General features: G+C 42.6%; 1 protein-coding gene across 1 annotated transcript in view; it reads right to left on the reverse strand.

Moving 5' to 3' along the window:
- The window catches only part of LOC146798102 (cytochrome P450 2G1-like), a 610713-nt gene that overhangs the window by 416174 nt on the left and 168285 nt on the right, over nucleotides 1-26254 (reverse strand). The window contains exon 5 of the mRNA XM_085625317.1: nucleotides 15456-15632. Within this exon, the coding sequence (XP_085481443.1) occupies nucleotides 15456-15632 (177 nt within the window). The remainder of the gene's footprint in view (nucleotides 1-15455; nucleotides 15633-26254) is intronic.

A 26254-nucleotide genomic window follows, 5' to 3' on the forward strand; every position in this document is an offset into this window, starting at 1 on the left:
TTTGCTATTTTGAAAGGAAAATCTACCCTGTTGGTTTCAAATGTTTTAGCTTTTGCCTCTCATTTGCGATTTAGTGATTTCTGCTGACTGCTAACCACCACATTTGAAGAAAACAAGCTGTCCCTTTCCTGCAAGTGCATGTTTTAGAGAACAACTGCAACACAAATTACATCTCTGGCCACAATTCCTGTGCGCACACAGCCTCATGGTGTGCTTCTAAGCAGAAAACAGAATTTGATTGGCAATTTCAAAGCACATTTACTACTGTGGTAGAACAAGTGATAATTACTGTGACAGCCTGGCACATTTTCCTTGTAGATCACAGAGGCAGAAAAGAGCACATGTCCTAACAGCTACTTCATACCATGAGCATGTGCAATCTGGGTGAGTGACTACACTAGAGCAAAGGAAATGAGCCTTGGTGACGTTGAATGTGTTTGCGTTACACACTGCTATCTGAAACACCACACAGAGCTGAGTACTACACATGGGAGTGTTGGAGAAGCTGCTGCGTGTGTGCCAAGAGTGTGTTTATGGAGACTGTGTATTGTCTGGTGCAAGACAGATGAGCAAAGAGACTCCCAAAACTGCATGAAGACTGCTGGGATGTATGTAACAGTGCATGTGTGCTAAGGGTTATTTTCAGTTTTGAACATATGGCAACTACCTGTGCCTTTGCTATTTTGAAAGGAAAATCTACCCTGTTGGTTTCAAATGTTTTAGCTTTTGCCTCTCATTTGCGATTTAGAGATTTCTGCTGACTGCTAACCACCACATTTTAAGAAAACAAGCTGTCCCTTTCCTGCAATTGCATGTTTTACAAAACAACTGCAACACAAATTACATCTCTGGCCACAATTCCTGTGCGCACACAGCCTCATGGTGTGCTTCTAAGCAGAAAACAGAATTTGATTGGCAATTTCAAAGCACATTTACTACTGTGGTAGAGCAAGTGATAATTACTGTTACAGCCTGACACATTTTCCTTGTAGATCACAGAGGCAGAAAAGAGCACATGTCCTAACAGCTACTTCATACCATGAGCATGTGCAATCTGGGTGAGTGACTACACTAGAGCAAAGGAAATGTGCCTTGGTGACATTGAATGTGTTTGCGTTACACAGTGCCATCTGAAACAGCACACAGAGACTGTTTTTTGTCTGGTGCAAGAGAAATGCATGAAGACTGCTGGGATGTATGTAACAGTGCATAGTTTCAGCACACCTTTGAAACATCTCTGTCAACAATTCTTCTCTGCACACAGACTCATGGTTTGATGGTAGGCACAAAACAGTATTCCTCATTGTTACCAGAACATATGGCAACTACCTGTGCCTTTGCTATTTTGAAAGGGAAATCTACCCTGTTGGTTTCAAATGTTTTAGCTTTTACCTCTCATTTGCGTTTTAGTGTTTTCTGCTGAGTGCTAACCACCACATTTGAAGAAAACAAGCTGTCCCTTTCCTGCAAGTGCATGTTTTACAGAACAACTGCAAAACAAATTACATCTCAGACAACAATTCCTATATGCACACAGACTCATGCTGTGTTGGTAGGCACAAAACACAGGCTGCCCCTTTCCTGGGTCTGCAATCCTTACAGAACAACAACTTCACAAATTAAATCTCAGACAACAATTCGTATATGCACACAGACTCATGCTGTGTTGGTAGGCACAAAACACAGGCTGCCCCTTTCCTGGGACTGCAATTCTTACAGAACTAATGCTAATTTCAAATGTGTTGCCATTTTCCTCTCTTTTCTTTCAAAGTGATTTCTGCTAAATCCTAACCATCACAATTAAAAAGAAGCTGTCCTTTTCTTTCAACTTTAAGTCTTACTTTTCAACAGCAACACAAATTAAATCTCTGTCAACAATTCTTCTCTGCACACAGACTCATGGTTTGATGGTAGTCACAAAACAGTATTCCACATTGTTACCAGTACACATTAACTTATGTTGAAAACATACACCATAATATTTTACATATTCAAAACAGTTAAATATCTCCCAAAACAGAAAATGTAAATCACAACTTTAAACAAATAATCACAATTCTTTTTTTATATCTAAATTAACCACAAACACCCCCTCTCAAACTCATAACTCACCTTTAAAATTAGTTAGTTGTGAAAAAAATGTGGCACTCAAACAGCAGATTATCAGAGCAAGGATCTCTGTTCTGTACACCTCTCTCCTCTCAGCAGAACCAGATAATGGCAATGTTTCCCTCTTTTTTTCCACACATTTACATGTTAATTTAAAATCTCAGTGCTTCCCCCTTTTTTTCAAATGTAATCACACATTTCTATTGGTTGAAAACCAACCCTTTTCCAAAAGTACCCTTCCCCCAACTTGACTTCTGCCTGCTACCATAGCAACAGCTCATGGAACACTGCTGTGTGGAGTCAGGTCAGAAGTTCACCACACAATGTTTCATTTCCAAACAGCAAGAGTGCTTGACTTTTCTAACCTAACAGCAAATCCATAGGAATGTTCTTTGGTAACACATTTTTCTGTACCAATACAAAACATGCGTCTATAAATTTACACATACAGCCTAGTTTTTAGTGTAGAATGGTATAAAACAGCCAATGAGTTCTTTTTAATTAAAAAAAATATGTATGCCTCCATTTCCAAACTGTCTTTCATTTCTTTTTCCCAACCCTTTTCCAAAAGTACCCTTCCCCCAACTTGACTTCTGCCTGCTACCATAGCAACAGCTCATGGAACACTGCTGTGTGGAGTCAGGTCAGAAGTTCACCACACAATGTTTCATTTCCAAACAGCAAGAGTGCTTGACTTTTCTAACCTTACAGCAAATCCATAGTAATGTTCTTTGGTAACACATTTTTCTGTACCAATACAAAACATGCTTCTATAAATTTACACATACAGCCTAGTTTTTAGTGTAGAATGGTATGAAACAGCCAATGAGTTCTTTTTAATTTAAATAAATATGTATGCCTCCATTTCCAAACTGTCTTTCATTTATTTTTCCCATTCTACTGAAATACACCTCCTGAGTGCATCCAGATCTCCTTGAAAGATGTTCACAGTGTGGATTGTAGGGCACAGCTATGTCTTCTGGAGTGAAAAGTATGCAGAGAAAACAGGTATGGTGAGAGACCTTGCTTTGCCAAATGTACACATTAAATGGATTGGTCAGAGAGGGTTAAAGTGGCACCAATTGATGCCATTGGTGAAATCCTTCATGCAAATCCAACACCCTGACCTCATAATTGTGCACTGTGGTGGCAATGACCTAGGCACTTTGACTGGGGTAGGTCTGGAAATGCTTATGAAGGACACCTTTGTGCAATTGATGTCGCTTTTTCCTCAATCTGCCTTTGTATATTCTAACATATGCCAAAGGCAAAAATGGAACTGGTCCAATCAATTTTGTCCACAGATTGACAAAGCAAAGCAAGAAAGCACGTCAACAAATCTGTTTCTGCTTTCCTCCGAGACTATGGTATGGGTTCCATTTACCACAACAACTTGCGTTACAACATGCAAGACATGTAAGACATTTATAGAGGTGATGGTGTACACTTCACTGATGAAGGGAACAGAGTCTTCCTCTTGAACCTTAGACTCTGCATCGGTACTTACTTGTAGGTACCACTAAAAAATCACATCATAAACACAACGGCTCTTTTTAGAGCCCCCTAATATCTAAACACTTAAATCTGAATTTTATTTCTTTTTTTATTTTATTTTTTTACCGTACGCGTACTCCGCGATTTTTTTTTTTTAAATTAAAAAATTTATTTTTCGTACTTTTGTGTCCTTCTTTGACCCCCTTTCAAATGTTAGGGGGTCTGTAACTCTCTTCCTTGCCCCCTTTTCACGTTATCTCCCTTTTTTTTTCTGTGTGAAACACACGAAATGGCGGCCGACACTTCCTGATTTCGTCCGAATCGAATGTTTACAGTCATGTGACAACCAATCAGATTTGAGCTCGCGCACGGCACCGTACGCGTACGGTAAGCTTACCGTAAGCGCACGGAGCGCGCTTACAGATAAATATATTGATTTAAATGCTATTTTCTCAGGAACTACTGAACAGATTTACACCAGACCTACAAAAGGCACATCCTTGACCTGCGGACTACCTCTCTTCCAAATTACAAGTAATTCTGTTCAGCCGTTCGGGCTGTAGCTCGGACTAAAGGTCCTATGGAAAAATGCATGGGGAAAATGCGTTTTGGGACCCCCCTTTTTTCTCAGCCCCCGCTTGACGAATCCCCCCGAGACTTTCAGGGTAGGAGCGGAGCGTAGCGCCCCATTAGTTTTGAAAAGTTTGCGAGGATTCGTCAACCGGCGCCAAAGTTATTCCAAATAGAATGTTGCGGATTTCCTATGGAAACACGGTCCTAACTATAACTACCTACTGGCGACCGCCAGTAGGTAATATATATATATATATATATATATATATATATATATATATATATATATATATATATATATTTATTTATTTAATGTTGGAGAGGGGGTTCATGGCTGACCCCGGAGACCCCATCTCCCACGGCAAATTCTTTTTAATGGGAAAAGTATTTGATGCCCTCTCCCAGGGGCCAACATTCTTTAAGATGGGAGATTGTGTGTGGCTTCCTCCCCAATCTAGTACTGGTCCTGGAAACCACATCTCTCAGGGCCTAGGGTGGGTACCCGGGTCACACCTGAGGCACCCACAAGACACACAACACTGGGGGCCATGGGCAGAGGCCTATGGCCCCCATGGCCAAACCAGCTCACCTGCATGTGCCCATCCTGGGCACAGTAGGAGCTGGCTGTGCTCCTACTTGACGGGTTTAGGTTTTTATGTTTGCTCCTGCTGAACGGTAACAATATTTGGTTTTTTATGTGCAATAGTGCAGGCAGGGAAAACAATGTGTGTTCTCACCCAACAGGGTAGGAGTATTCAAGTCTTCAGGAAACAGTGTCCTATGGGTGGGCTTCCCTGGGCACAAGCATTGCACCAGCCTCAGAAGTGGGGTCCTCAGGGCCTTTCGAGGAACAGAGAGAGGGTTCAAGGTGCTCCCGCTCTTTTAAAATAGCGACACCAGTGTATGGGATTCCTGGGGTCTTCTGAGGCTCAAAGAGGGGGGCTACACACCCCTCACCTTTTAGTTACTTGTGGGCATGGAGGATGATATCCCCTGGGCTTTCTAAGGCTTTTGGAGGGAGGCTGAGTGTCTCATCACCTTTTAATTACATGCAGCCCCATGTGATGGGGTGTTCGGGGCCTTTATTTTATTTTTTTACCGTACGCGTACTCCGCGATTTTTTTTTTTAAATTAAAAAATTTATTTTTCGTACTTTTGTGTCCTTCTTTGACCCCCTTTCAAATGTTAGGGGGTCTGTAACTCTCTTCCTTGCCCCCTTTTCACGTTATCTCCCTTTTTTTTCTGTGTGAAACACACGAAATGGCGGCCGACACTTCCTGATTTCGTCCGAATCGAATGTTTACAGTCATGTGACAACCAATCAGATTTGAGCTCGCGCACGGCACCGTACGCGTACGGTAAGCTTACCGTAAGCGCACGGAGCGCGCTTACAGATATATATATTGATTTAAATGCTATTTTCTCAGGAACTACTGAACAGATTTACACCAGACCTACAAAAGGCACATCCTTGACCTGCGGACTACCTCTCTTCCAAATTACAAGTAATTCTGTTCAGCCGTTCGGGCTGTAGCTCGGACTAAAGGTCCTATGGAAAAATGCATGGGGAAAACGCGTTTTGGGACCCCCCTTTTTTCTCAGCCCCCGCTTGACGAATCCCCCCGAGACATTCAGGGTAGGAGCGGAGCGTAGCGCCCCATTAGTTTTGAAAAGTTTGCGAGGATTCGTCAACCGGCGCCAAAGTTATTCCAAATAGAATGTTGCGGATTTCCTATGGAAACACGGTCCTAACTATAACTACCTACTGGCGACCGCCAGTAGGTAATATATATATATATATATATATATATATATATATATATATATATATATATATTATTTATTTAATGTTGGAGAGGGGGTTCATGGCTGACCCCGGAGACCCCATCTCCCACGGCAAATTCTTTTTAATGGGAAAAGTATTTGATGCCCTCTCCCAGGGGCCAACATTCTTTAAGATGGGAGATTGTGTGTGGCTTCCTCCCCAATCTAGTACTGGTCCTGGAAACCACATCTCTCAGGGCCTAGGGTGGGTACCCGGGTCACACCTGAGGCACCCACAAGACACACAACACTGGGGGCCATGGGCAGAGGCCTATGGCCCCCATGGCCAAACCAGCTCACCTGCATGTGCCCATCCTGGGCACAGTAGGAGCTGGCTGTGCTCCTACTTGACGGGTTTAGGTTTTTATGTTTGCTCCTGCTGAACGGTAACAATATTTGGTTTTTTATGTGCAATAGTGCAGGCAGGGAAAACAATGTGTGTTCTCACCCAACAGGGTAGGAGTATTCAAGTCTTCAGGAAACAGTGTCCTATGGGTGGGCTTCCCTGGGCACAAGCATTGCACCAGCCTCAGAAGTGGGGTCCTCAGGGCCTTTCGAGGAACAGAGAGAGGGTTCAAGGTGCTCCCGCTCTTTTAAAATAGCGACACCAGTGTATGGGATTCCTGGGGTCTTCTGAGGCTCAAAGAGGGGGGCTACACACCCCTCACCTTTTAGTTACTTGTGGGCATGGAGGATGATATCCCCTGGGCTTTCTAAGGCTTTTGGAGGGAGGCTGAGTGTCTCATCACCTTTTAATTACATGCAGCCCCATGTGATGGGGTGTTCGGGGCCTTGCAGAGGGCTTGGAAGGGTGCCATGTGGTTCCTACCCTTAATATAAGTACTGCTCCCAGTGGGTGGGGTCCCAAGTCCTCAAGGAGGCTCAGAGAAGGGGCCGCATGCCACACTTCTATGAAATGTAATATGCTGCTCCCCTGGGCTCTCCCCCCACACACTTTTTTCAAATTTTACTGGCGGATCTACAAATCAACAGAAATCTTTTTAAAAAATCATTTTTGTACCCCAAGTAGGATTCCCTTTGGAACCCCACACCAGTCCTTGGGGGCAGAGTATCCCTACCCTGCTCCCTTATATCTTTTTGATCCCACCTAGGTGACCTACAGATTTATTTTTTATTGGGGGCTGTGGAGGGAGCCCCATGGCTATGCGACCCCACCAGGTCCCTGCAAGGAGCCCCATTTCACCGGGCCATGCAAAAGCCACCTTTAAAAAAAATATTATTCTGGGGTAAGAGGTGCCCAGCCGTAGCACCCCACAGCATATTTTACATTAGAGGCTGCAGGGGGAGTCCTAATTAAGGGTGGGCGTAGTTCGCGAAGTAGCACTTCGCGAAGCTACGCAAAGTGAAGTTCGCACTACGCGAGCTACGCGTAGCACTTCGCGAACTGCGAAGTAACATGTTCGCACTGTGCAAGATGTTGTTTTCAATGATTGCACAGTGCGGACAAGCAACCGGCACTGTGCAATCATTGAAAATGGCATCTTGCACAGTGCGAGCTGTAATTTTCTGCTGCTCGAGTAGATTTTTCCTCGAGCTGCAGCTTTCTCAACGCGAACTGGTAGTTTCTCATCGCGAGCGGTCGCGAGCATACGCGACCCCTCGCAATGAGAAACCTGACCTTCTCGCGTTGTGAATCTCGCCGGGAGGTTTATTTTCCATGCTCGCGATCGCGAACAAGGAAAAAGTCTCGCCAGGATGTCATTTTGCTTGCTCGCGGTCGCCAACTTGACGTTGAGGACCGCGAGCAAGCAAAAAATGACCGCAGCACTACGCAACACTACGCTACGCGTGTTCGCACTGTGCTACGTGCAGTTCGCGTAGTGCGAAGTAGCGCGAACTACGCGAGCGTAGCGTAGTGCTCCGCCCAGGCCTAGTCCTAATACCCTCGTAGCCCCGTCATTTCCCTGGGTGCAGAGAGAGCCGGCACTGCTCCCACCCCATGGAGCAGCTGTCTTCTGTTCCTGTCTGAAGGGAACAATTCTGAGTTTTTCCCTGCCCAAGTACCTGGGTAGGGAAAAGGTTTTGTGCTCATATCTGACTAGTGCAGCTTCATACTCCCCCTGGAGGGTGAACGTAACACCTTCCCTGCCCGCACTATCAGGCAGTGAAAAGATGGTGTTGTGAAGATTCGGGACCCCGACCCATTGAATGGTTTTAAAAGGAGCCACCACCCCATTTTCAATGTTGCAGCCCTGGTAGAGGGGTGCCCTGGGGCCTTTCAGGGCACGGAGAGGAGGACCATGCACCCCCTCCACTTTATTTTCTATGTGGCCCCTGGGGATGGGGTCCCCTAAGCCTGAAGGAGGGGAACCGTCACCCTGCCCTAAACATTTATTTGCACCAGCCCCCAGGGGGGATTTTTGTAGCATTGAAGCCTCGACTTTTTTGTGATTGTTGACAGGCCGACAGCAAATTTGTGGATTTAAAAAAAAAATATGTTGTACCATCGGGGTCCCTCCAGACCAAGGGAGGGGCATGATATCCCTACCTTGCCCTCTTATATATATTGTGTCCGTTTGTTTTCTAGGACTAGGGACTGAGTCCCAAGTCCTAAGTTGGCTGCGCTGCTGCAATTTTGTTGTTAATGTGGTGACAGCCAATCAGATCTCATTTGGCCTCCGAGGTGTGAAATATAAAAAAATTGAGGCTTAAATGATTTACACCAAATCACAAAAAGTATGCTATCTGAACCAAGATATAGCTTTCTGCCAAAATTAGTGTAAATCTGTTCAGCCGTTTGGGCTGTAGCTATGTCTTAATTTCCTATGGAAAAATACATGGGAAAACATGTTTTTGGACGCCCTTCCCTTTTCTCCACAATCCCTGCTTGACAAATCACCCTGAAACTTGCCAGTTAGGAGCTGAAGTGGAAATACATTCTTTTGAGAAAGTTTTGTGAAGATGTGTCAAACTGAGCCAAAGTTACTAGGAAAACAAATGCCTTTATTACACTTTTCCTGTGGAAACCTGATCCTAGGTATAGCTACTATATACATAACTATATATATATGATCAAGGTACTCACATGGAGTACAGTTTAAAAAGTGTACATTTCCTTCTTTATTTTAACTTCACGTTATTTTGGTAATGAATGAATTAATGATTGACTTGTAGAGCGCAAACCAATGCCCAAGGGCGTCAAGGCGCTGATAGTTGGAGCCCGGTCAGGAGGAGGGAAGTATCAATACTTTGAAAGATTAATGGCCAAAAAGCCAAGTTCTTTGATGATTTACTAAAGAGAGTATGTGTCTCTAGACAAGAAATTAATGTAGGTAGAGAGTTCCAGAGTTTGGATACAGCCATAGCAAAGGCTCTTCCTCACCACATTGCCTTCCTAAACCTAGGCACTACCAGCCAGTTTTTGGTGGCAGAACGCAGCTGTCTGGCAGGGACATAGCATTGGAACAAGTGTTTAGTTCCTTCCGGGCCTGCATTAAAAAGTGCCCTATGAACAATACATAGGGCCTTACACAGGATTTGCTTTTCGGCAGAAAGCCAATGCAGTTTTCAAATGACAGCGGAGATTGAATAAGATTTCAGAAGGTCAAAAATCAGTCTCGCTGCAGCATTCTGGACAAGATGCAAATTATGAATGAATCTCCTGTTAATGTCCAGGTAGAGGGCATTACAATGATCCAATCTGTACAAAATCAGGGCAACCGCTGCCTGTTTTTACGATGAAAGAGATAGAAAAGGAAAGATCTTCCTCAGGAACCTAATAACCCAGAAACAGGATGAATCGGTTCTGTTGACCTGGGGGTCAAAAGAAAGCATGTTGTCAACTATGGCCCCAACATTCTTTGCTGAAGCGACAGGGCGAGGGCATCATCCAAGAATTTCTGGCTGCCATGAGTGTGTCCATATATTTTGTTGGTGGCCAAAGACCATAACCTCAGTTTTGTCCCCATTAAATCGAAGAACATTTTTTGCCATCCAGGAGGCAACAGCCTGCATGCAGCTGTTGAAATTAGCTGCTGAGGCCTCTAAGTTTTTTGTAATGGACACAATTATATGTGTGTCGTCAGCATCGGATAGGGCCTCCAACCCAAAGGATCTGATCATCTTGGTCAGGGGGGAGGGATATATATGAGGAATAAAACAAAAAGCTCTAAAGCAGAGTCTGTCACCCCGATTTCCTGTAGATGATCAGTCAGCCTTGTTGAGGAGATGGTATTGAAGGCGGCAGTTAAGTCCAACAGTATCAGCAATGAAGTGTACCTAGCATCTACTTGGGTATGAATGTTATTTACTGCAACTATTAACACAGTCTCAGATCTGTGGCTTTTCCTGAATCCATATTGGGAGGGCTTGAGCAGATGCTGTTGCTTAAGGTAGGTGCTTAGCTGAGTGTTTAGGTGTTTTTCCAGGAACTTGTTAGGAACAGGTAGCAAGGAAATGGGTCAATAGTTTTGGGACACTAATGGATCCAAGTTGTGTTTCTTAAGTAATGGCTTCATACAGCTGTTTTCTAGCTGGTAGGGTAATCTCCAAAGAAGATGACCATATTGAGAATAGATGTTAAGCGTGGAAAAATATATTCCCTTCCAAGCTTCATAAGCTTCAGGGAACAGGGTTCCAGTGGAGATCCCGATTTAATTCCACCTAAGAAATAGTCAGTCTGTTGGTGAGATAGAAGAAGAAAAGTGGTCAGACCTATATCTCTCTTTTCAATGTTGTGAGAGCAGTGAGATGGGAAATTAATCAGTTGGGTGGTAATAGAGAGTTCAGAGTTAAGTTTTTCCACAAAGGAATGGATCTCAAGCATTTTTGAGTGGAAGTATTTGGCCATTTTATCAAAGAAATCCTATGAACAGTCAATATATAATGGGGCAGGCAGTGATGATAGCAGATAAATCACTTTGATAAATTCAGTAGGAGATTTAAGTGATTCAGTCTTCTGAATATAAAATGCTGATTTTTCTAATTTAATAGTTGCATTATATTCTGATAGCTTCCTCTTATGATTTTCTCTTTCAATTGGATCCAAATGTCTCAACCAGATACGCTCTTGGTGACGACAGGCTTGTCTGAGAGTTCAAAGTTTATCTGAAAACCAGGGAGCTGTAGGCTTTTTTCGGCCTACATAGAATTCTTTGATTGGGGCAAGAGAGTCAACTGATGCCGTGAGCCAGTTTGAATACTCAGTTGCTGCCAAGTTCCGGTCATTACGCTCTGTCCAATTTTTGCTGCTAAGGGCACAGGGGAGAGATACTTTGCTAATGTGTTTATAATCTGTTTTTAGAACCTTGTTGTTTCCCTTAATGATTTTCTTTTGTGATGCTAAGGATGAGAGGGAAAAAAGGGACAGTAAAGTGATCCGACCAGGAAAGGCGAAGACGTTCAGTTACTGTAAGATGAGGATCATTAGAGAAGATCCCGTCAAGTGTATGTTCTGCTTCCTGGGTAGATGTTCTTACTAGTTGAGGGAAAACCACAACATGCCAAAGTTTCTTTAAAGGTCTGAGATATCTTACATAAAGAGTTCTCTAAGTGAAAGTTACAGTCTCCCAGTAATGTTAAATTTTGTTTTCCCAGATAGAGCTTTATACGATTAGTAAAGTCCAGAATAAAAGATGACCTAGCCTATGGAGGCCAAGGTTTCTGTAAGGAGTACTTTTAGTGAAAAAAATAATGGTTTATAGGAATCTGTGGCTCAGTATAGCAGGTGTAAGAATCCTTAAAAAGAATCCCTGGAGGATGGCGTTTACCAGGTCCGGACCGGATGAGTCCTCGGCCCAATTTTTCGTGATAAACACCCAGTCTGGTTTTTGATAGGAGACAAATTAAAAAAACTCAATTTTATTTTTGATCCGGGATCTAACGTTAATTAGAAAACCAGAGAGGGTATTTTCATTTGGGTCAGGGGAGGTGCGGATCCTGAAAGGGCGTGCAGCTCAGTTTGTGGGGAAAAAACTGAAGATTACAAATTGGGCACGCAAGGAGGTTTTCATTCAAATCAGTTTCCAACTTTAAGAGGAAATGACAATCAGCATTCTCCTGCCCCTGTAAGTCTAAGAGCTGGCCTTTAGATTAGGCCAGAGATTAATCTTTTTTCCCGGTGTTAGAGCCAGGAGTCCTGGCGCCAGGCGCAGTCTAGGCGTGGATGGGCTCAGATGGGCTAGCCTTAGGCGCACCTTCGGCATGCCACCAGGGTGCTCACTGTTCAGGTCCGCTGCACGTCCAGCCCAGAATGTCAGCATTAAGGGCTGAGTCACCTGAAACACTGGGCTTCTAACTCAGCTGCTAGTGCTGGAGTGGCAGGATGGGAGGTCCTGCTTCCCTCCACAAAATCTGCAGAACTGCCACGGCAGACCGGGGAAGCAGGGGAAGGAAGGCAAGTAAAGTTTAAAAAGAAATGTCTGAAAGGTCTTAAAAAAGAAAATTGTTAAAATATTTTGTAAGTAATATGTGCAATGTCGAGCAATATAGATTTAAGGAAATAATGACAGTCACACCTAGCCTAACAGCCAGCTAACCGTGTCTAGCCCAACATGTCAGCTTTGAGAGCTGAGTCACCTGAAACACTGGGCTGCTTACCCAGCCGGAAGTGCTGCGGTGGTGAGATGGGAGGTCCAGCTTCCCTACGCACAATCGTCAGAACTGCCGTGGTGGATCAGGGAATTAGGGGAAGGAAGGCAAATAAAGTTTAAAAAGAAAGGTCTGAATGGTCTTAAAAAAGAAAGTCGTTAAAATATTTCAAAATTATTATATGCACTGTCGAGCGATATGTTATGTTATGTTAAGCCGAACTTTTTGAGCGCATGGCTACCCCAAAAGGGTGTCCCGGCGCTTTAGCAAAGAGGCCCAGAGAAACAGGAAACCAAAGGCAAACCTACTACAGTCACAGCGGATTACTTGGTAAAGAGCAGAGTCTTCAACTCCTTCCTGAAAGCCAGGAGGTTGTTCGCTTTCCGAAGGGAAAGTGGGAGCTCGTTCCACAAGCAGGCTGTCACGTATTGGAAGGAACGACCTCCCATCCGAACACGTTTGACCACAGGCACCTCCATTTTAGCCAGGTCCGCCGACCTCAGCAACCTCCGCGGCACATAGAAAGCAATACGCTTCCTCAGATAGTTAGGGCCAATCGCATGGAGGGCTTTAAATGCCAGAGTGAGGAGCTTAAATCTGATTCTCCCCGAAATTGGCAGCCAGTGCAGCCTAGCCAGGAGCGCAGAGGCGCTAGCTCTCCTGGGCAGCCCATAGATGGCTCTGGCCGCCGAATTCTGGGCAATCTGCAGTCTGGATAACAGATACTTAGGTAGGCCTGCAAAGAGTGCATTAGCATAGTCCAGGCGGGAGCCCACAAGCGCCTGGACTACATTCCTACGATATGGATTTTAGAAAATAATGACACTCACACCTAGCCTGCCAGCCGGCTGACCAGTAATCAAATTTAGGCTATGATATTGATAGTATAATATTTAAAAATAGATAGTCAGATAGTATACACTTAGGACCTCATTTATTAACACTTCTTCACTGACAGAACGTCATTTTTTGACAATCCGGTGGCGCAATGTGCCCCAGCATATTTACAAGGCCACGTAAAGCCATTTTACGCTCCTTTTCATGGCTTTGTAAATATGTGCCCCTTTCACGCAGAGCACTTTGTGAAAGGGTAGTTCCATGGGTGTTGCTGTGGGTGTTCCGACACAACACCCATGGAATCTGAAGCACTCCCAGATTTATCAGAAATTGTCAATATGGGAATACATCAGAATCTAACGCCACCCCAGGGGTGGCATAAGGGAGGTGCAACAAGGAGAAATGTTTTCATTTCTCCTCACTTTTTCCTATGTGTGCTGCATTCTGCCACACACATAGAAAGAAGAAATCACCTTAATTGATAAATTTTGTGCAAGAAGGTGTTTCTTCCTGCACAAAATCAATCAGCCCGCAACGCAAACACCCTTGCACCATGGTTAGGGGTTATCGTTCTTCATCAGAAAACAGATTTTTTGGACTGTAAAAAAAATTATTCAAAATGTCAATTGTATCACACCTCATGATGAATAACCACTTTTTAAGGTCTCAGAATGGCCAGAATTGTCATTTTTATAGACTTTTCCTCTTACTCAGAAGGTTGTACTTTTGTCCAACTTTGAGCATGAAAATGACTCTTAACACACTTTCTTTAGTTCCAAAAGTGATAATTTACCTCAAACAGTCCTTTACAGTCAAAAGATTTTGGGCCAGATGTATCAATATTGGATTTTGCGATTCCATAGTAGAGAATTTTACTGATTCGCTATTATGGAATTGCAAAATGCAATGCATCTAGGTTTTGCAATAATACATTTGATTCCTACATATTCCTTATTTGCGACTCGCAAATTGCGAGTTGCAAATAAGGAATGGCTTTCCATTCATTACTACGGGCCTAGAGGCCCATAGGAATGAATGGGAATTGCATGCACAATTTGCGAGTACCCAATAAGTACTCGCAAATTGCACATGCAATTTCAAGGGTGCCAAATGGACACCCTGTTGCACCCCTGGAATATGCATGTGTGAACATGTGGCGCACATACATGCCCTAGGGGCATGTATGTAAGCCACTTGGCACCTTGAAAAATGCAAAAAAGTGCATTTTTCATGGAATTTGCATATTACCACCAACTTGAAGTTGGTGGTAATTAGCGATTCCTTATAGGCAGGTCGCACATTTTTGGGGTTTCCCGCATGTCATTTAAGGAGTCGCAACTTGCGATTCCTTAAATGCATTTGCAAAATAGGGAATTGCAATTTTTGTGATTCACTATTTTGCAAATGCCTTTTGGGAAGATACATCCCAAAAGGCTTTTTCCCATACCCAAACGGGAAAAACGCTTGATACATCTGGCCCTAGATGTTAAAAACACCATTACTGACATTTGGAGACAGTTCATAAGGTCCGTTGTCATCGTTTTTCCCCGGAAAATGGATTTGTGTACATTCCAAAAAGTGATTCAAAATGTCAATTGTATCACACCTCTTGTTGAATAACCACTTTTTAAGGCCTCACAATGACAGAAATTGCCATTTTTATAGACTTTTCCTACTGCTCAGAAGCTTGTATTTTGCTTGATTTCGAGCATGAAAAGGACTCTAAACACACTTATATTCGCTAGAAGAGGTCTTGTTTATTAGATGGTTTGTACATCTGACCTGGTTAGATGGGAATGTATATGATTATGCCAAGTTTTTGAGGAACATGCTACGAAGCAATGTGTACAAGGGAAGCTTTGTACTGTCCTCTCCTTCCATGCATCCATGCTGTTACTTTCCCAATGTATATCCTTCCATTGCTAGCAAGCTAGGCTAAAGGTTTAGAATAACTAAAAAAAACATACATACATACATGACAGACACTCGCTTTTGATTTAACAAATTCTTGGATTGCCGGAACTCATGTTGCAGTAGACTACAAACAAGAGATTATCTGACACACATACCTGCTCCATTCTGAGTAGGAAACAGTCAATGAAATCTCGCGGTGAGCTGGGATCCAGTGTCTCTTGGTTCTTTTTAACTCTCTTCTCAACGAACTCCAGAAGATTCTCAAGATGTTTAAATATTTTGTTGTGGGGACCTGGCAAGTAGTCCATAATATTAGGATATGTGTCATATAGCTGTCGAGAGGAATGACAAATGAGACATTATTTACAGCCGTTATTCACAGCACATTTACCCTGGTTTGTGAGTCTACTCAATGGTTATTTTAAAGAGGATTCTAATGAATAATGCTGCCCTAAGCTACCTGAGTTTTCTTTTAAAAAAGCTATCTGGCAGCGGCTCTCTTTTTTAAGAAAATCTGCCTTGGTGTGTGGTCGCCAGCCACATGCATAGCAAGAAACCCCCAGGTTTCATAGCACCTCTGAAAACAAGCAAATATACATGAACATCAAAACATATGCACAAGGGCTAATTCCCAAAAGCATTTATGATTACAGGAAGTACTGCTACAGGAGTACTCTTGTATGTTTTCTTACATTACTTTATGAATCAACCCTGAAACTACCAACTCTGTATAAGTAAAAGTACAAAGAGGGTGCAGTTGTTTCTGTTTGTATGAAATATAAATGAATATTTCCTGAATATTCCCATTTGAGATGTTTTGGGGTCAATTTGCAAAAGTAAATATGACTACATACAAGAATCCTCCAGGAGTACTACAGTACGTACACCAAAATGCCCTTGTGATTAGACCCTTTATGAACAAAGACAAGCCAGTTTCACTTCCTGGACTAGAAATATCCTCATTACACCTGGAATGAACCTGTTTCCTGTTGTCTATTCCAATGAAGCTGGCCATGTGGAACATGGCCAGTTTTTCAATTGCTACTTTTAGTAATTGTCCTCAATATCAGTAATGTGACCGTTTGTAATAATGGCCATGTCGCAGCTGAGTGTCTAGTTTAACCCGAGTATAACCCTACAATATACCAGATTGATACAATATTGTTAATTCTCTTGTCAAAGGTAGAAGTGAACACTGTGCATGAAATGCAAGTTTGCCTTTACCTGCCCCTCACCATGCTTGCGTTACCATTCTTATGTTTGCTGTGAGGTGGTTGTTCAGAGAGAGCAGTGTCGGTGACATGTCTCTGTGAGGCCCCATCAGAATTCAGTTGTGGCTGTATGGAACAATGTGGGGTGGCAGAAAAGCCAGGGTATTTCTCTTTAGTGGATAAATTGTCCATTGACATGTTTGGAAGGGATGAGGTACAATGCCATGTTCACAGTGCTTGTTGCAGGCTGAGTAACGATAGTTATAGCTTGACTCCCAATATTTCCTCCTGATTGCAGTGTTAGGCACACAACCAGCAATAGATCATGCGACTAGGATTAACTCCAGAAACTAGTCCCATCCCATCCTTGGGGTTTATAACTCTTTGGTCTCTATACGTCTTTGGAGGATTGATAGATGTGGGAAGAATGTCTATATGAAAGATCCAGAAAAGCTGTTGGCAAACATTCAGCCAAAAGCAGTCTTGAGTCAGAAATTCCTTTGCTGTGAATGCTAGTGTTTTAGTCTACCACTGTGGTTTAGCAGGCTCTGGTACAATGACCCCTTATCCTCCAGGAAGTTATTCTTAGGGAGTAGAAATTGCAGAATGATATTTTCCTGTTCAGCCCTCACTGGCAGCAGAGGCGAAATTTGCTCGGTAGATGTACCAGAATGTGTATTAGTAGTACTGAAGAAGGAGATGCTCAAAATTTGGAAATCAAGGAAGATTCAAAAGATTGTCTAATTGGTTTATTATTGTCATCCAAATTCAATAGCATGAAAGGTCAGAGATCGAAGAGCATTGGGCATCATGAGCATAGGGAACCAAGCTATCAATTTGCTGTTTTCTTTACATTCTATTTTTCATGCCTCTCCATCATCTGTCCTGCAGTATTTGTCCTTTTTTTGTATGAATATTTTTAAACACAATATTATAGGTATGTACATTGGCGTGGGTAACTACAGTGTGTCCTAAATATTTTTTCCCCAATTTCAAAATTTACTTTGATAATCAGATTCTATAAATGAACATATGATTTGCTTTTATCCTTTCCTATTTTATCTTTTAGAAAACAAGATGCAGTAGACATGAAGATGTGTGCAGCATTAGAATTCTCCTTTCTGGCTAAAATCATCTTCTAGCTCAAACCTATGCATGCCATAAAGTGAAACTACTGATGCATGATTTTCCTCTGCATGAAGGTGTGGGTTACTTTGACCTTCTTGAAATGACTGAGTGGTCTTCCTATAGTCAGCTATCAATAAAACGCTCAAAATTCACCAGCTTTAATTCTGGAATCCTCCATGAAGGTTTTCAAAGCATTTGCCTTTATTCCTAGAAAAAAAATAGATGTTCTCTAGTGTATGCCATTTATAAGGAACTATATGTAGTTCAAAAAGAGTCTTCAAAAGTAGAAAAATAACATTCTCACAAAAAATGTTTTGTTTTGTTGCTGCCCATGGTATATATGTCATCCCAGGTTTTCGGAAAGTCCTTCTTGAACAAGGCTCTCTCCAGTGGGCGTTATGAATATTTGTAGCTGGATTGTTCATTGTCTTATAGTGTGCTTCTCCTGGCAGTAGTTGCATAGCCAGTCACTAAAATTTCAACATATGAGGGTTAAGGCACAAGATAAACCTGGTAAATGTGTAGGCAATGGAGATAAATATAGGTACATGGATGCTGCCCACGTGCTAGCACCTTCATGTGAGTGGCATAAAATAGTTTGCCTTTGGAGTTCACATGGGTGACTGGGTGGTAATTAATTTTATGAACCCAGCAATTGTGAAAGGCATGTTGTACCACCTTAAATACCTTATCTCATTGCCGGGGAGAATGCACACACATCCTCTTGAATATTTTTATAAACCAAATTCCCTGTCTTCTGTTCCAGAAAGAAACAACATCCAGAGTGATCAGGGCCCCTCACTATAATGCTCCAACATGTAATCAGTTCACTCCATTGAACGGTATTACAGACATTGATTGACATGAGCATTGTAAAATAGATCATGATATCATGCCTGATGTATTAAGGGGGCTTTCCTTCCAACTATACATGGAAAAGGTGATGCCAAAGGTCTTAAGATTCAATCTTTGAATATAGCTGCAGCTAGATTGAAAATATCTAACACCGATTGGTTGAATATCATTTCTTATTTTGATATGGTTTGTTGTCAGAAAACAGAGATGCTGAAAACATTTGTGATCAATGGGTTTATGTCATTATATAGCCCCGAGAAAGGAATTTGTGAAATGATTGGACTTTGCAACCTTTTCATTGAAACTCTTCACAATGTCGAACAATGAGTCTCAGTTTATGTGGCAATGATAGCAGTTCCATTTTTGCGCATTTCCACATTCAGCCCTCACTAGTAGCAGTACAGTCCTAAACAGGATGAGTGAAAGGAGGATTGGCAGTGCTTCTTTGACTTAAGCTAGCCTGTGTAAAGGTGAAAGCTATTAGGATATTAGGACAAAAATGGTACTAAAGCACACAAAAGAGTCCCAACAAGTATCTTAGACTATGATATGTCAATACTAGAGGGTTGGCAGAGTTTTTATTTTTATAAGTATCTTTGACTATATTCTTCTCTAATTCTTTGTTTCACATATAACACATCTCCAAATAGTAACTCATCTTTGGATATGTGTTATATGTGATATGAGGAATTGGAGAATGTTAGAAATGGGGGTCTCTAGTTGGCAGGGGTTTGCACCCTGTCCAAGTAGGAATCCTTATTCTAATCAGGGTAAGGGAGTCACACAGCTAAGATAACCCCTGCTCGCCTCCTTGCTAGCTTGGCTTATCTCAGCGGCAATGTGTGTCCTCGTGTAACGTAACTGGTGCTATGTAAGGCGCTCTGATACCTGATTGGATTCGGGTCAAGTTCGCGCTATATAAAACTCTGCAAAAAAAAATAAAAAATGTGTAAAGCATTTGCACAAACACACACAGTAATTCAGTGAAAACAGTACAAAATGAGTCCACACCAGTTTAGAAAAATAACCAATATTTATCTGATTATAACAGGTCCAAAACACAAAAAATCCAACATACACAAGTAAAGATATCCCTTTGAAAAGCTTCAAACACTTCAGTCCATTGGAAACTATTGGTGAGCCACTTTTATACCAAAGTACCTGGGATACATCAAAAACAAAGATGATGCGAGGCGCAGGAGATATGAGTTGTCAGAAAACCAAAGTGATGCGGTGGTTTATTACTCCCAGGGGAGGTGATTCATCGATTTCTTACTGCTAGGCAGGGGAAGTGATGCGTTGATTCCTTACTGTCAAGGGAGGTGATGCATCGGTTTCTGGATACGCTGCCTTGGGTCCTTACTGTGGTGCATTGTTGATGAAGAAAATGGCACCCAAGGACGATGCCTTGATGATGTATTGAAAATCCATAAAGATGCTCCAATGTGGCAGTAGCAAAGAGGTGCTGGCCGATTCCTAACCCGCGAAGCGGGTGCTGCAACGGAGCCTGAGCATGCATCCAAGACCTCCGGGATGTCTTGCTCGAAACTGAATCTGCAGTGATTATCCTGACACGCTGCGGTTGCGGTGCTGGAGCCTGTGATGTTTTTGATGTTTATTCGTCGATTTCAAATGAGCGGTGACCCTGGCTTCAGTGCAGGTAGTGGCAATGGGTTGATATTCGTCAGCGATGCATCGATAAAAACAGGCACTAAGAGCCGATGCATGGATTTTCTTGATTCTTAGCAGCGAAACCACCTCTAAGTGCCCAGAACTGTATTTGGCACCACTTGGCAGGTCAGAACTAGGGGTGGGCGGAATTTGCGAAATCCACTTTCTCAAATTATGGCAAAAATGTTAAAAATTATCGCAAACATGCGGAAATATCGCGAAGATGCGGAAGTTTTTTTCCCGCATGTTCGCGAGATTTTCTGCCTGGTTGCGGCTCGCCAACTTACCCATGTGGTTGCTCGCGGGCGCGGCCATCTTGTTTTCAGTTGTCTCGCGGTGCATGATCGCGAGAAGAAAGACGTGATCGCGCGACGCATGATGTCACTGCGGGCGCGAACTGTCGCTAGACAGCGCAAATGGCTAAAAACAATACAACATCTCATGGAGAACGCGACCGGATCAAGAAAACTTGTCGGCGAACGCAGGGATTCAGGTAAGGCGATCGCGCGCGCGCGAGAATGTATTATTTTACAGCGCGAGCAAATTATCGCCAAGCTGCGGAATGCGGAAATTTTGACATTTTCGCGCTTTCCGCAGGACGCGAAAATGTCAAATTATCGCAATTTCCGCGAACGGAACAAAATGTTCGCCCAGGCTAGTCAGAACTCCCAGCAGAGGAGTTCAGATGCTGCAGATAACATCTTTGTTGGTCATGAGATTCTTACTAGGAGGCAAGCACACACAAGCCCATAGAGAATCTTGGAAGTGCGATGTAGAAAGCAAAGTCCAGTCCTTTCACTGCGTAATACAGAAGCAGCAAGAAGCAGGCCAACACAGCAAAACAGCAAAGCAGAACAGCAAAGTAGCAGTCCCTCCTGACTGCTTTGCCAGCTCTCCTTCTTAGCCGAGTGTCCTTTAGTCCAGTAGTGTTCTGAAGTTATGGTGTCACAACTCCAGTACTTATACCAGTTTCTGCCTTTAAAGTAGGGATACTACAAAGGAAAGGCTTAGTAGTGCACAAGACCCTGCCTTTCTGTGACCTGATTCCAGACACTCTACAGGGGGTTGAGACAGCTTTGTGTGAGGACAAGCATAGCCCTATTCAGATGTCAGTGACAACTCCTCCCACCACACTAGCTCATGAAGACCTATCATCCTGGTGATTAGCCATTGGGAATTGCAGGACAGCTCCCTTTGTGTGACTGTCTAGAGTGAATACACAAACAGACCATCTGTTTCCCTCCTTCAGACGTGGATTCCATAGGCAGGCAGGGCACAGAACGGTAAAGCAAGACAATGGCAACTTTCTAAAAATTGCCTTTTCCAACATGCAATTTAAAAACCAACTTCACTAAAAGATGTGTTTTAAAATGTGAGATCAGAGACCCCAAACTCAGAATCTTTATCTCTTCCCAATTGGAATTATACATGTAAGAGGTTACAAGGCAGTTCCAATAAAAACCTATGGGAGTGATAACCCTTGCAATAGTGAGAAATGAAATGAGCAGTATTTCACTCTTGGGATATGTCAAACACACCAGTTCATGTCCTACCTTTTAAATACACTGCACCCTGCCCATGGGGCTATCTTTGGCCTTCCTTAGGGGTGCCTTACATGTAGCAAATGGGAAGGTTTGGGCCTGAGAAGTAGGTGCACTTGCCAGGTCAACATGGCAGTGTAAAGCAGCCCACATAGGCACTGTAGTGGCAAGACCGAGACATGTTTGCAGGGCTACTCATGCGGATGGCATAATCAGTGCTGCAGGCCCACTAGTAGCATTTTAATCACAGGCCCTGGCACACACAGTGCACTTTACTGGGGTCTTATCAGTAACTTAAATATGTCAATCATGGATAACCAATTACGATCATAATGTACACAGGGAGCACTTGCACTTTAATACTGATCAGCATTGGTAAAGTACCCGGAGTTCCCAAACTAGCAAAAAAAAATCAGCTTATAGTCAAAAACAGGAGGTCAGAGGCAACAAAGACAGGGGAAAAACACTCCAAAGATGCCAGGTCTAACAGTGAAGAATAAAGTCAAGGATACTTATAAAAAGATATACTCTGCAGACCCGTTACTTTTGACATATCATTGTCTAAGACTCCTCCCTCACCATGACCCACCAAATCAACGCCATCGCCTCCACCTGCTTCAACATTCTCCGCATCCTCCACAAGACCTTCAAGTGAACCCCCCCGAAGCCAGAAAGACCATCACCCACACACTCATAACAAGCAGACTGCACTACAGAAACCCCCTTTACCCTAGAATCAACAAATCCCTGCTATGAAAACTCCAGACCACCAAGAACACCGTGGCCAAACTCGTCCTCAGCATCCCACGATATGAGCACATCACCTAACACCTGCGAGACCTCCACTGGCTCCCCGTCGAGAAGAGAGTAACCTTCAAGCTACTCACCCACGCATACAAATCCCTCCACAACACCAGACCCATATATAATACAATAGCTCAACGTACTCAAAAGAAACCTCCACTCTGCCGACCTTGCCCTTGCAAAAACCCGGCGCATATGCAGAACCAGAGCGGCTGGAAGAGCCTTCTCCTACATTGCTGCACCCCCACCAGCGCCTTGAGACCCTTATGGGTGAGTAGTGCGCTTCAAAATTCCCTGATTGATTGATTTTTGTGTGCTCTTGTACCATTTTTTTCTTATACATACTGTGTTTGGACTTGCTCCAGGACAGATTTTACACCCGCGGTGGCAGGGCACAGGTACCAAGGGAGCACCACCATTGGGACAATCCTCAACTGCTTTTCTTTATTTCTTCTACTTCAACCTCGTTTCTGATGAGCGAACCCTATAGCATAAGCCACCGTTTTGTTTTGTGTAAAGGTGGAAGTTATTAATTGTACTCTGTGGTACCAAATGTTGCACTTTGCATGTCCTAACCATTTTGATTATATATTAATGGACTATTATTATAATATTTTTAAGAATAGACACACAGAGGTTGTAGATTTGTTTGCTGATTTTTTAACCAAGTGTGTGCGCACATTTAGCTCACAAATGTTTATTATATGGGTTGGGGATTTTAATATCACATCATGTAAATGTATAGACCAAAGAGTATGTGGTCTAACTAATTCAATTGAGGAGGAATTTCTACATTTTAATCTCTCTCCATATGGGGATGCCTTAAACAAGGTAATTTTAAGAAGAAATCTTGTAATGCCACATGACATCGACCCCTCTGTTACTCAGGTAATACCTTTTTACCAAGGTAATACGTCTTTCAAAATAATTGATTTTCTCCTAATATCTAGAAGTATGAAAGCTCTGTTTGTAGAGCTCAAAGTAACCATTGTCTGAGTGACATAATCCAATGCTTTTGGTTATCAATCTTAATTTGATCGAGGCACGTGACCCCTTACTGAACAGACCCATTCATTTTATGACGAAAATAGTCCTGTGCAACAGCTTAGAATGCATAGACCCAGACTGGATTTTTTAAGTACATTGATTGCAGTTAATTCCCCCACTGTTGGAGCCTAATTGTCAGCCAATGAGGATATAAGTACTATCTTAAAAGATTTTTCTCTTTCATGCCAGAGCATTGCGGGCATGCTGGTACTTAATGGGCAATCGGGTATTTCTTATTATTTTTGATGGTTTGCCAAGTCTTGCTCAGCAGCCCACAAAGGCCTGATAAAAGCCCTGAAAGCCTTCCCCAGGTGTGCCCATGACATGAGGAGAGCCCGACAGGCTTATAAAACAAGGCTTATAAAACAACATTAAAAGCTAGGATGGAGGAAATCAGACAGAAAGCATGGAATGATTTGGTAGCGGCGGCAGAGAATGAATGCAAGGGACAGTAGGAGTTTTTGGGCGGTTGTGAAAAGGCCTTTCTTTTCAAATTATGAGGAAACTAAAAGCGTTTGCCATATTAGTGTGGACAGCTGGGAGGAACATTTCAGAACAGTTTTGTATGCTGGTGCGGAAAACTCAGTTTTAAATGAGGGTGAGGCTTATGGCATCTGCATATGCTCTAAGTCAGACAAATCAACCTCAGGGAAGTAAGTGATGCCATTATCAAGTGCCCAAGAAAAAGCTCCTGGTTCAGATAGTGCTCCAGCTGACATTTTTAAAGCTAATTTGAATTCATGGATGCCTTTATAGACAAATGTTTTACATTCAATAATATTTGGCCTGCTTCTAGACTCTTGGAAAGGGGCAATTGTCCCAAAGTTTTAAAAGGGATATAGAAACCATCCCTCTTCTTACTGGCCCATATTTCTGCTCGACGCGTTTTCCAAAGTGTTGGGTCGAGTTTGATTGTCCAGATTGGAGAAATGGGTAAAGGACAATACTATAATTTCTGATGTTAAATTTGGTTTTTGCCGAGTTATTGGGATGCCCGAGCAGTGCCTCAATTTGTCATTGATCAGGGGAGTTGCTATCCGTATGGCGTTTATGGACCTCTCCTGTGCTTTCAACACTGTACAGCGTGCAAAATGATGGGACTTGTTAAGGTCCATGGAGGCTGAACAAGCCCTAATTGACCTTCTTTGTCACCTGCATTGGGATACTTTTGTGAAGGTCCGTTTTCCCAATATGGAGATTGTACCTCATATATTACATTTTTTCGGGGTGTTCACCAAGGATGTATTTTGGCTCCCTTTTTATTCTTACTTTATGTAAATGGCTTGCATAACTAGTTAATGGCCTGCTGTAAGGATATGCCTCAAATTAGAAAGTGATCAATCCCAGTACTCTTATATACCGATGACAAAATTCTTATAGCGTGAACGGCAAATAAGTTACAGCCCTTGCTGGATGGTTTTACCTCTTTTATGAATCTGTTGGAACTAAAAGTAAACATGTCAAAGTCTTATACCATAGCTTCAGGGCCCCGGAAAACTACGGTTAAAACACGTGATTAGGGACATTTAGATAAGGAGGGTAAAAAGCTTTCATTATTTGGGTATTTCCTTTGTTGAGGATTTGGAATAAACCTATTTTAGGTCTTTACAGTTTCAGGGAGATGTCAACACAGTCTTTAGATTTGCATCAAGGTTTCAATATAGACCTGTGAAGGAACTTATTCACATTTATAAGGCCAAGTGTTCTACAGAACCATTATATGAAGCTGGTGTCCTGGGACTTATTAGCTCTCCAATATTACAGAGAACTGAGGATGGTTTCTTACATAAATTGTTGGCAGTACCTAAGAGCAAAGCCAGGATAATCTGTCATGCTGTAGTAGGGATGACTTATTTAGAGGACTTGATCGGATTGGCCCCTATTATGTTGTGTCATCAAATGTATCAGTAACCAGAATCTGAATTATCAAAAATGTTTTTGATTGATGGTTTTGCTCACAATAATGGTTTTCATATTTGAAACAAACTTTTCCTAGCAATGTATATCCCTCACTATTATAATAACCCTGAAGTCTTAGATGTAGTTTCCAAGGGTACCATGAAAACAATGTATCTAACATATGAGGCTAGGCTGTGTAACTTACATGCAGATTCTCAAAGGACAGGGGTTACCCATTCAGCGTTATGTGTTTCTATAGGGCCTGAACTGTACTTGAATCTTATTCAAAATGTTTAATAGAGATTCAATCTCACTCGTTTTAGACGTAATACCTTGCATTATCTTCCGATACAGGGCAGATAGTTTGATTCACTTCACATCTGTCATTGTGACTGATCCCTGCCTCAAAGCATCAGTCATTTTATGTTATTTTGTACAATTTACAGTGTTCCACGCAGACATTTTTGCTACCTCATTTGTGTGTGCTTCATATTAGACAACATCGTACTTCTGAATCATATTTACAGAAATGAAATTTCCCTGACATTTGCTACGCTGACTTAACCTTTAACAAATCTGCACTTAGTATAAGGAAACTGTTAGAATTGGAGATCTCTGGTTGGCACAGGTAGAGACTTGTGACAAGCAGGGACCCTCTCCTCTAGTCAGGGTAAGCGGTTACACTCCTAACACAACCCCTGCTCACCCTCTAGGTGGCTTGGCGTGAGCAGACAAGGCTTATCTCAGGGCGTTACAGGTTAAGCATTTGTGACCACATACAGTAACTCAGCGACAACA

This window comes from Triturus cristatus, chromosome 9, assembly GCF_964204655.1.
Source record: "Triturus cristatus chromosome 9, aTriCri1.1, whole genome shotgun sequence".
Classification (NCBI taxonomy): Eukaryota; Metazoa; Chordata; class Amphibia; order Caudata; family Salamandridae; genus Triturus; species Triturus cristatus.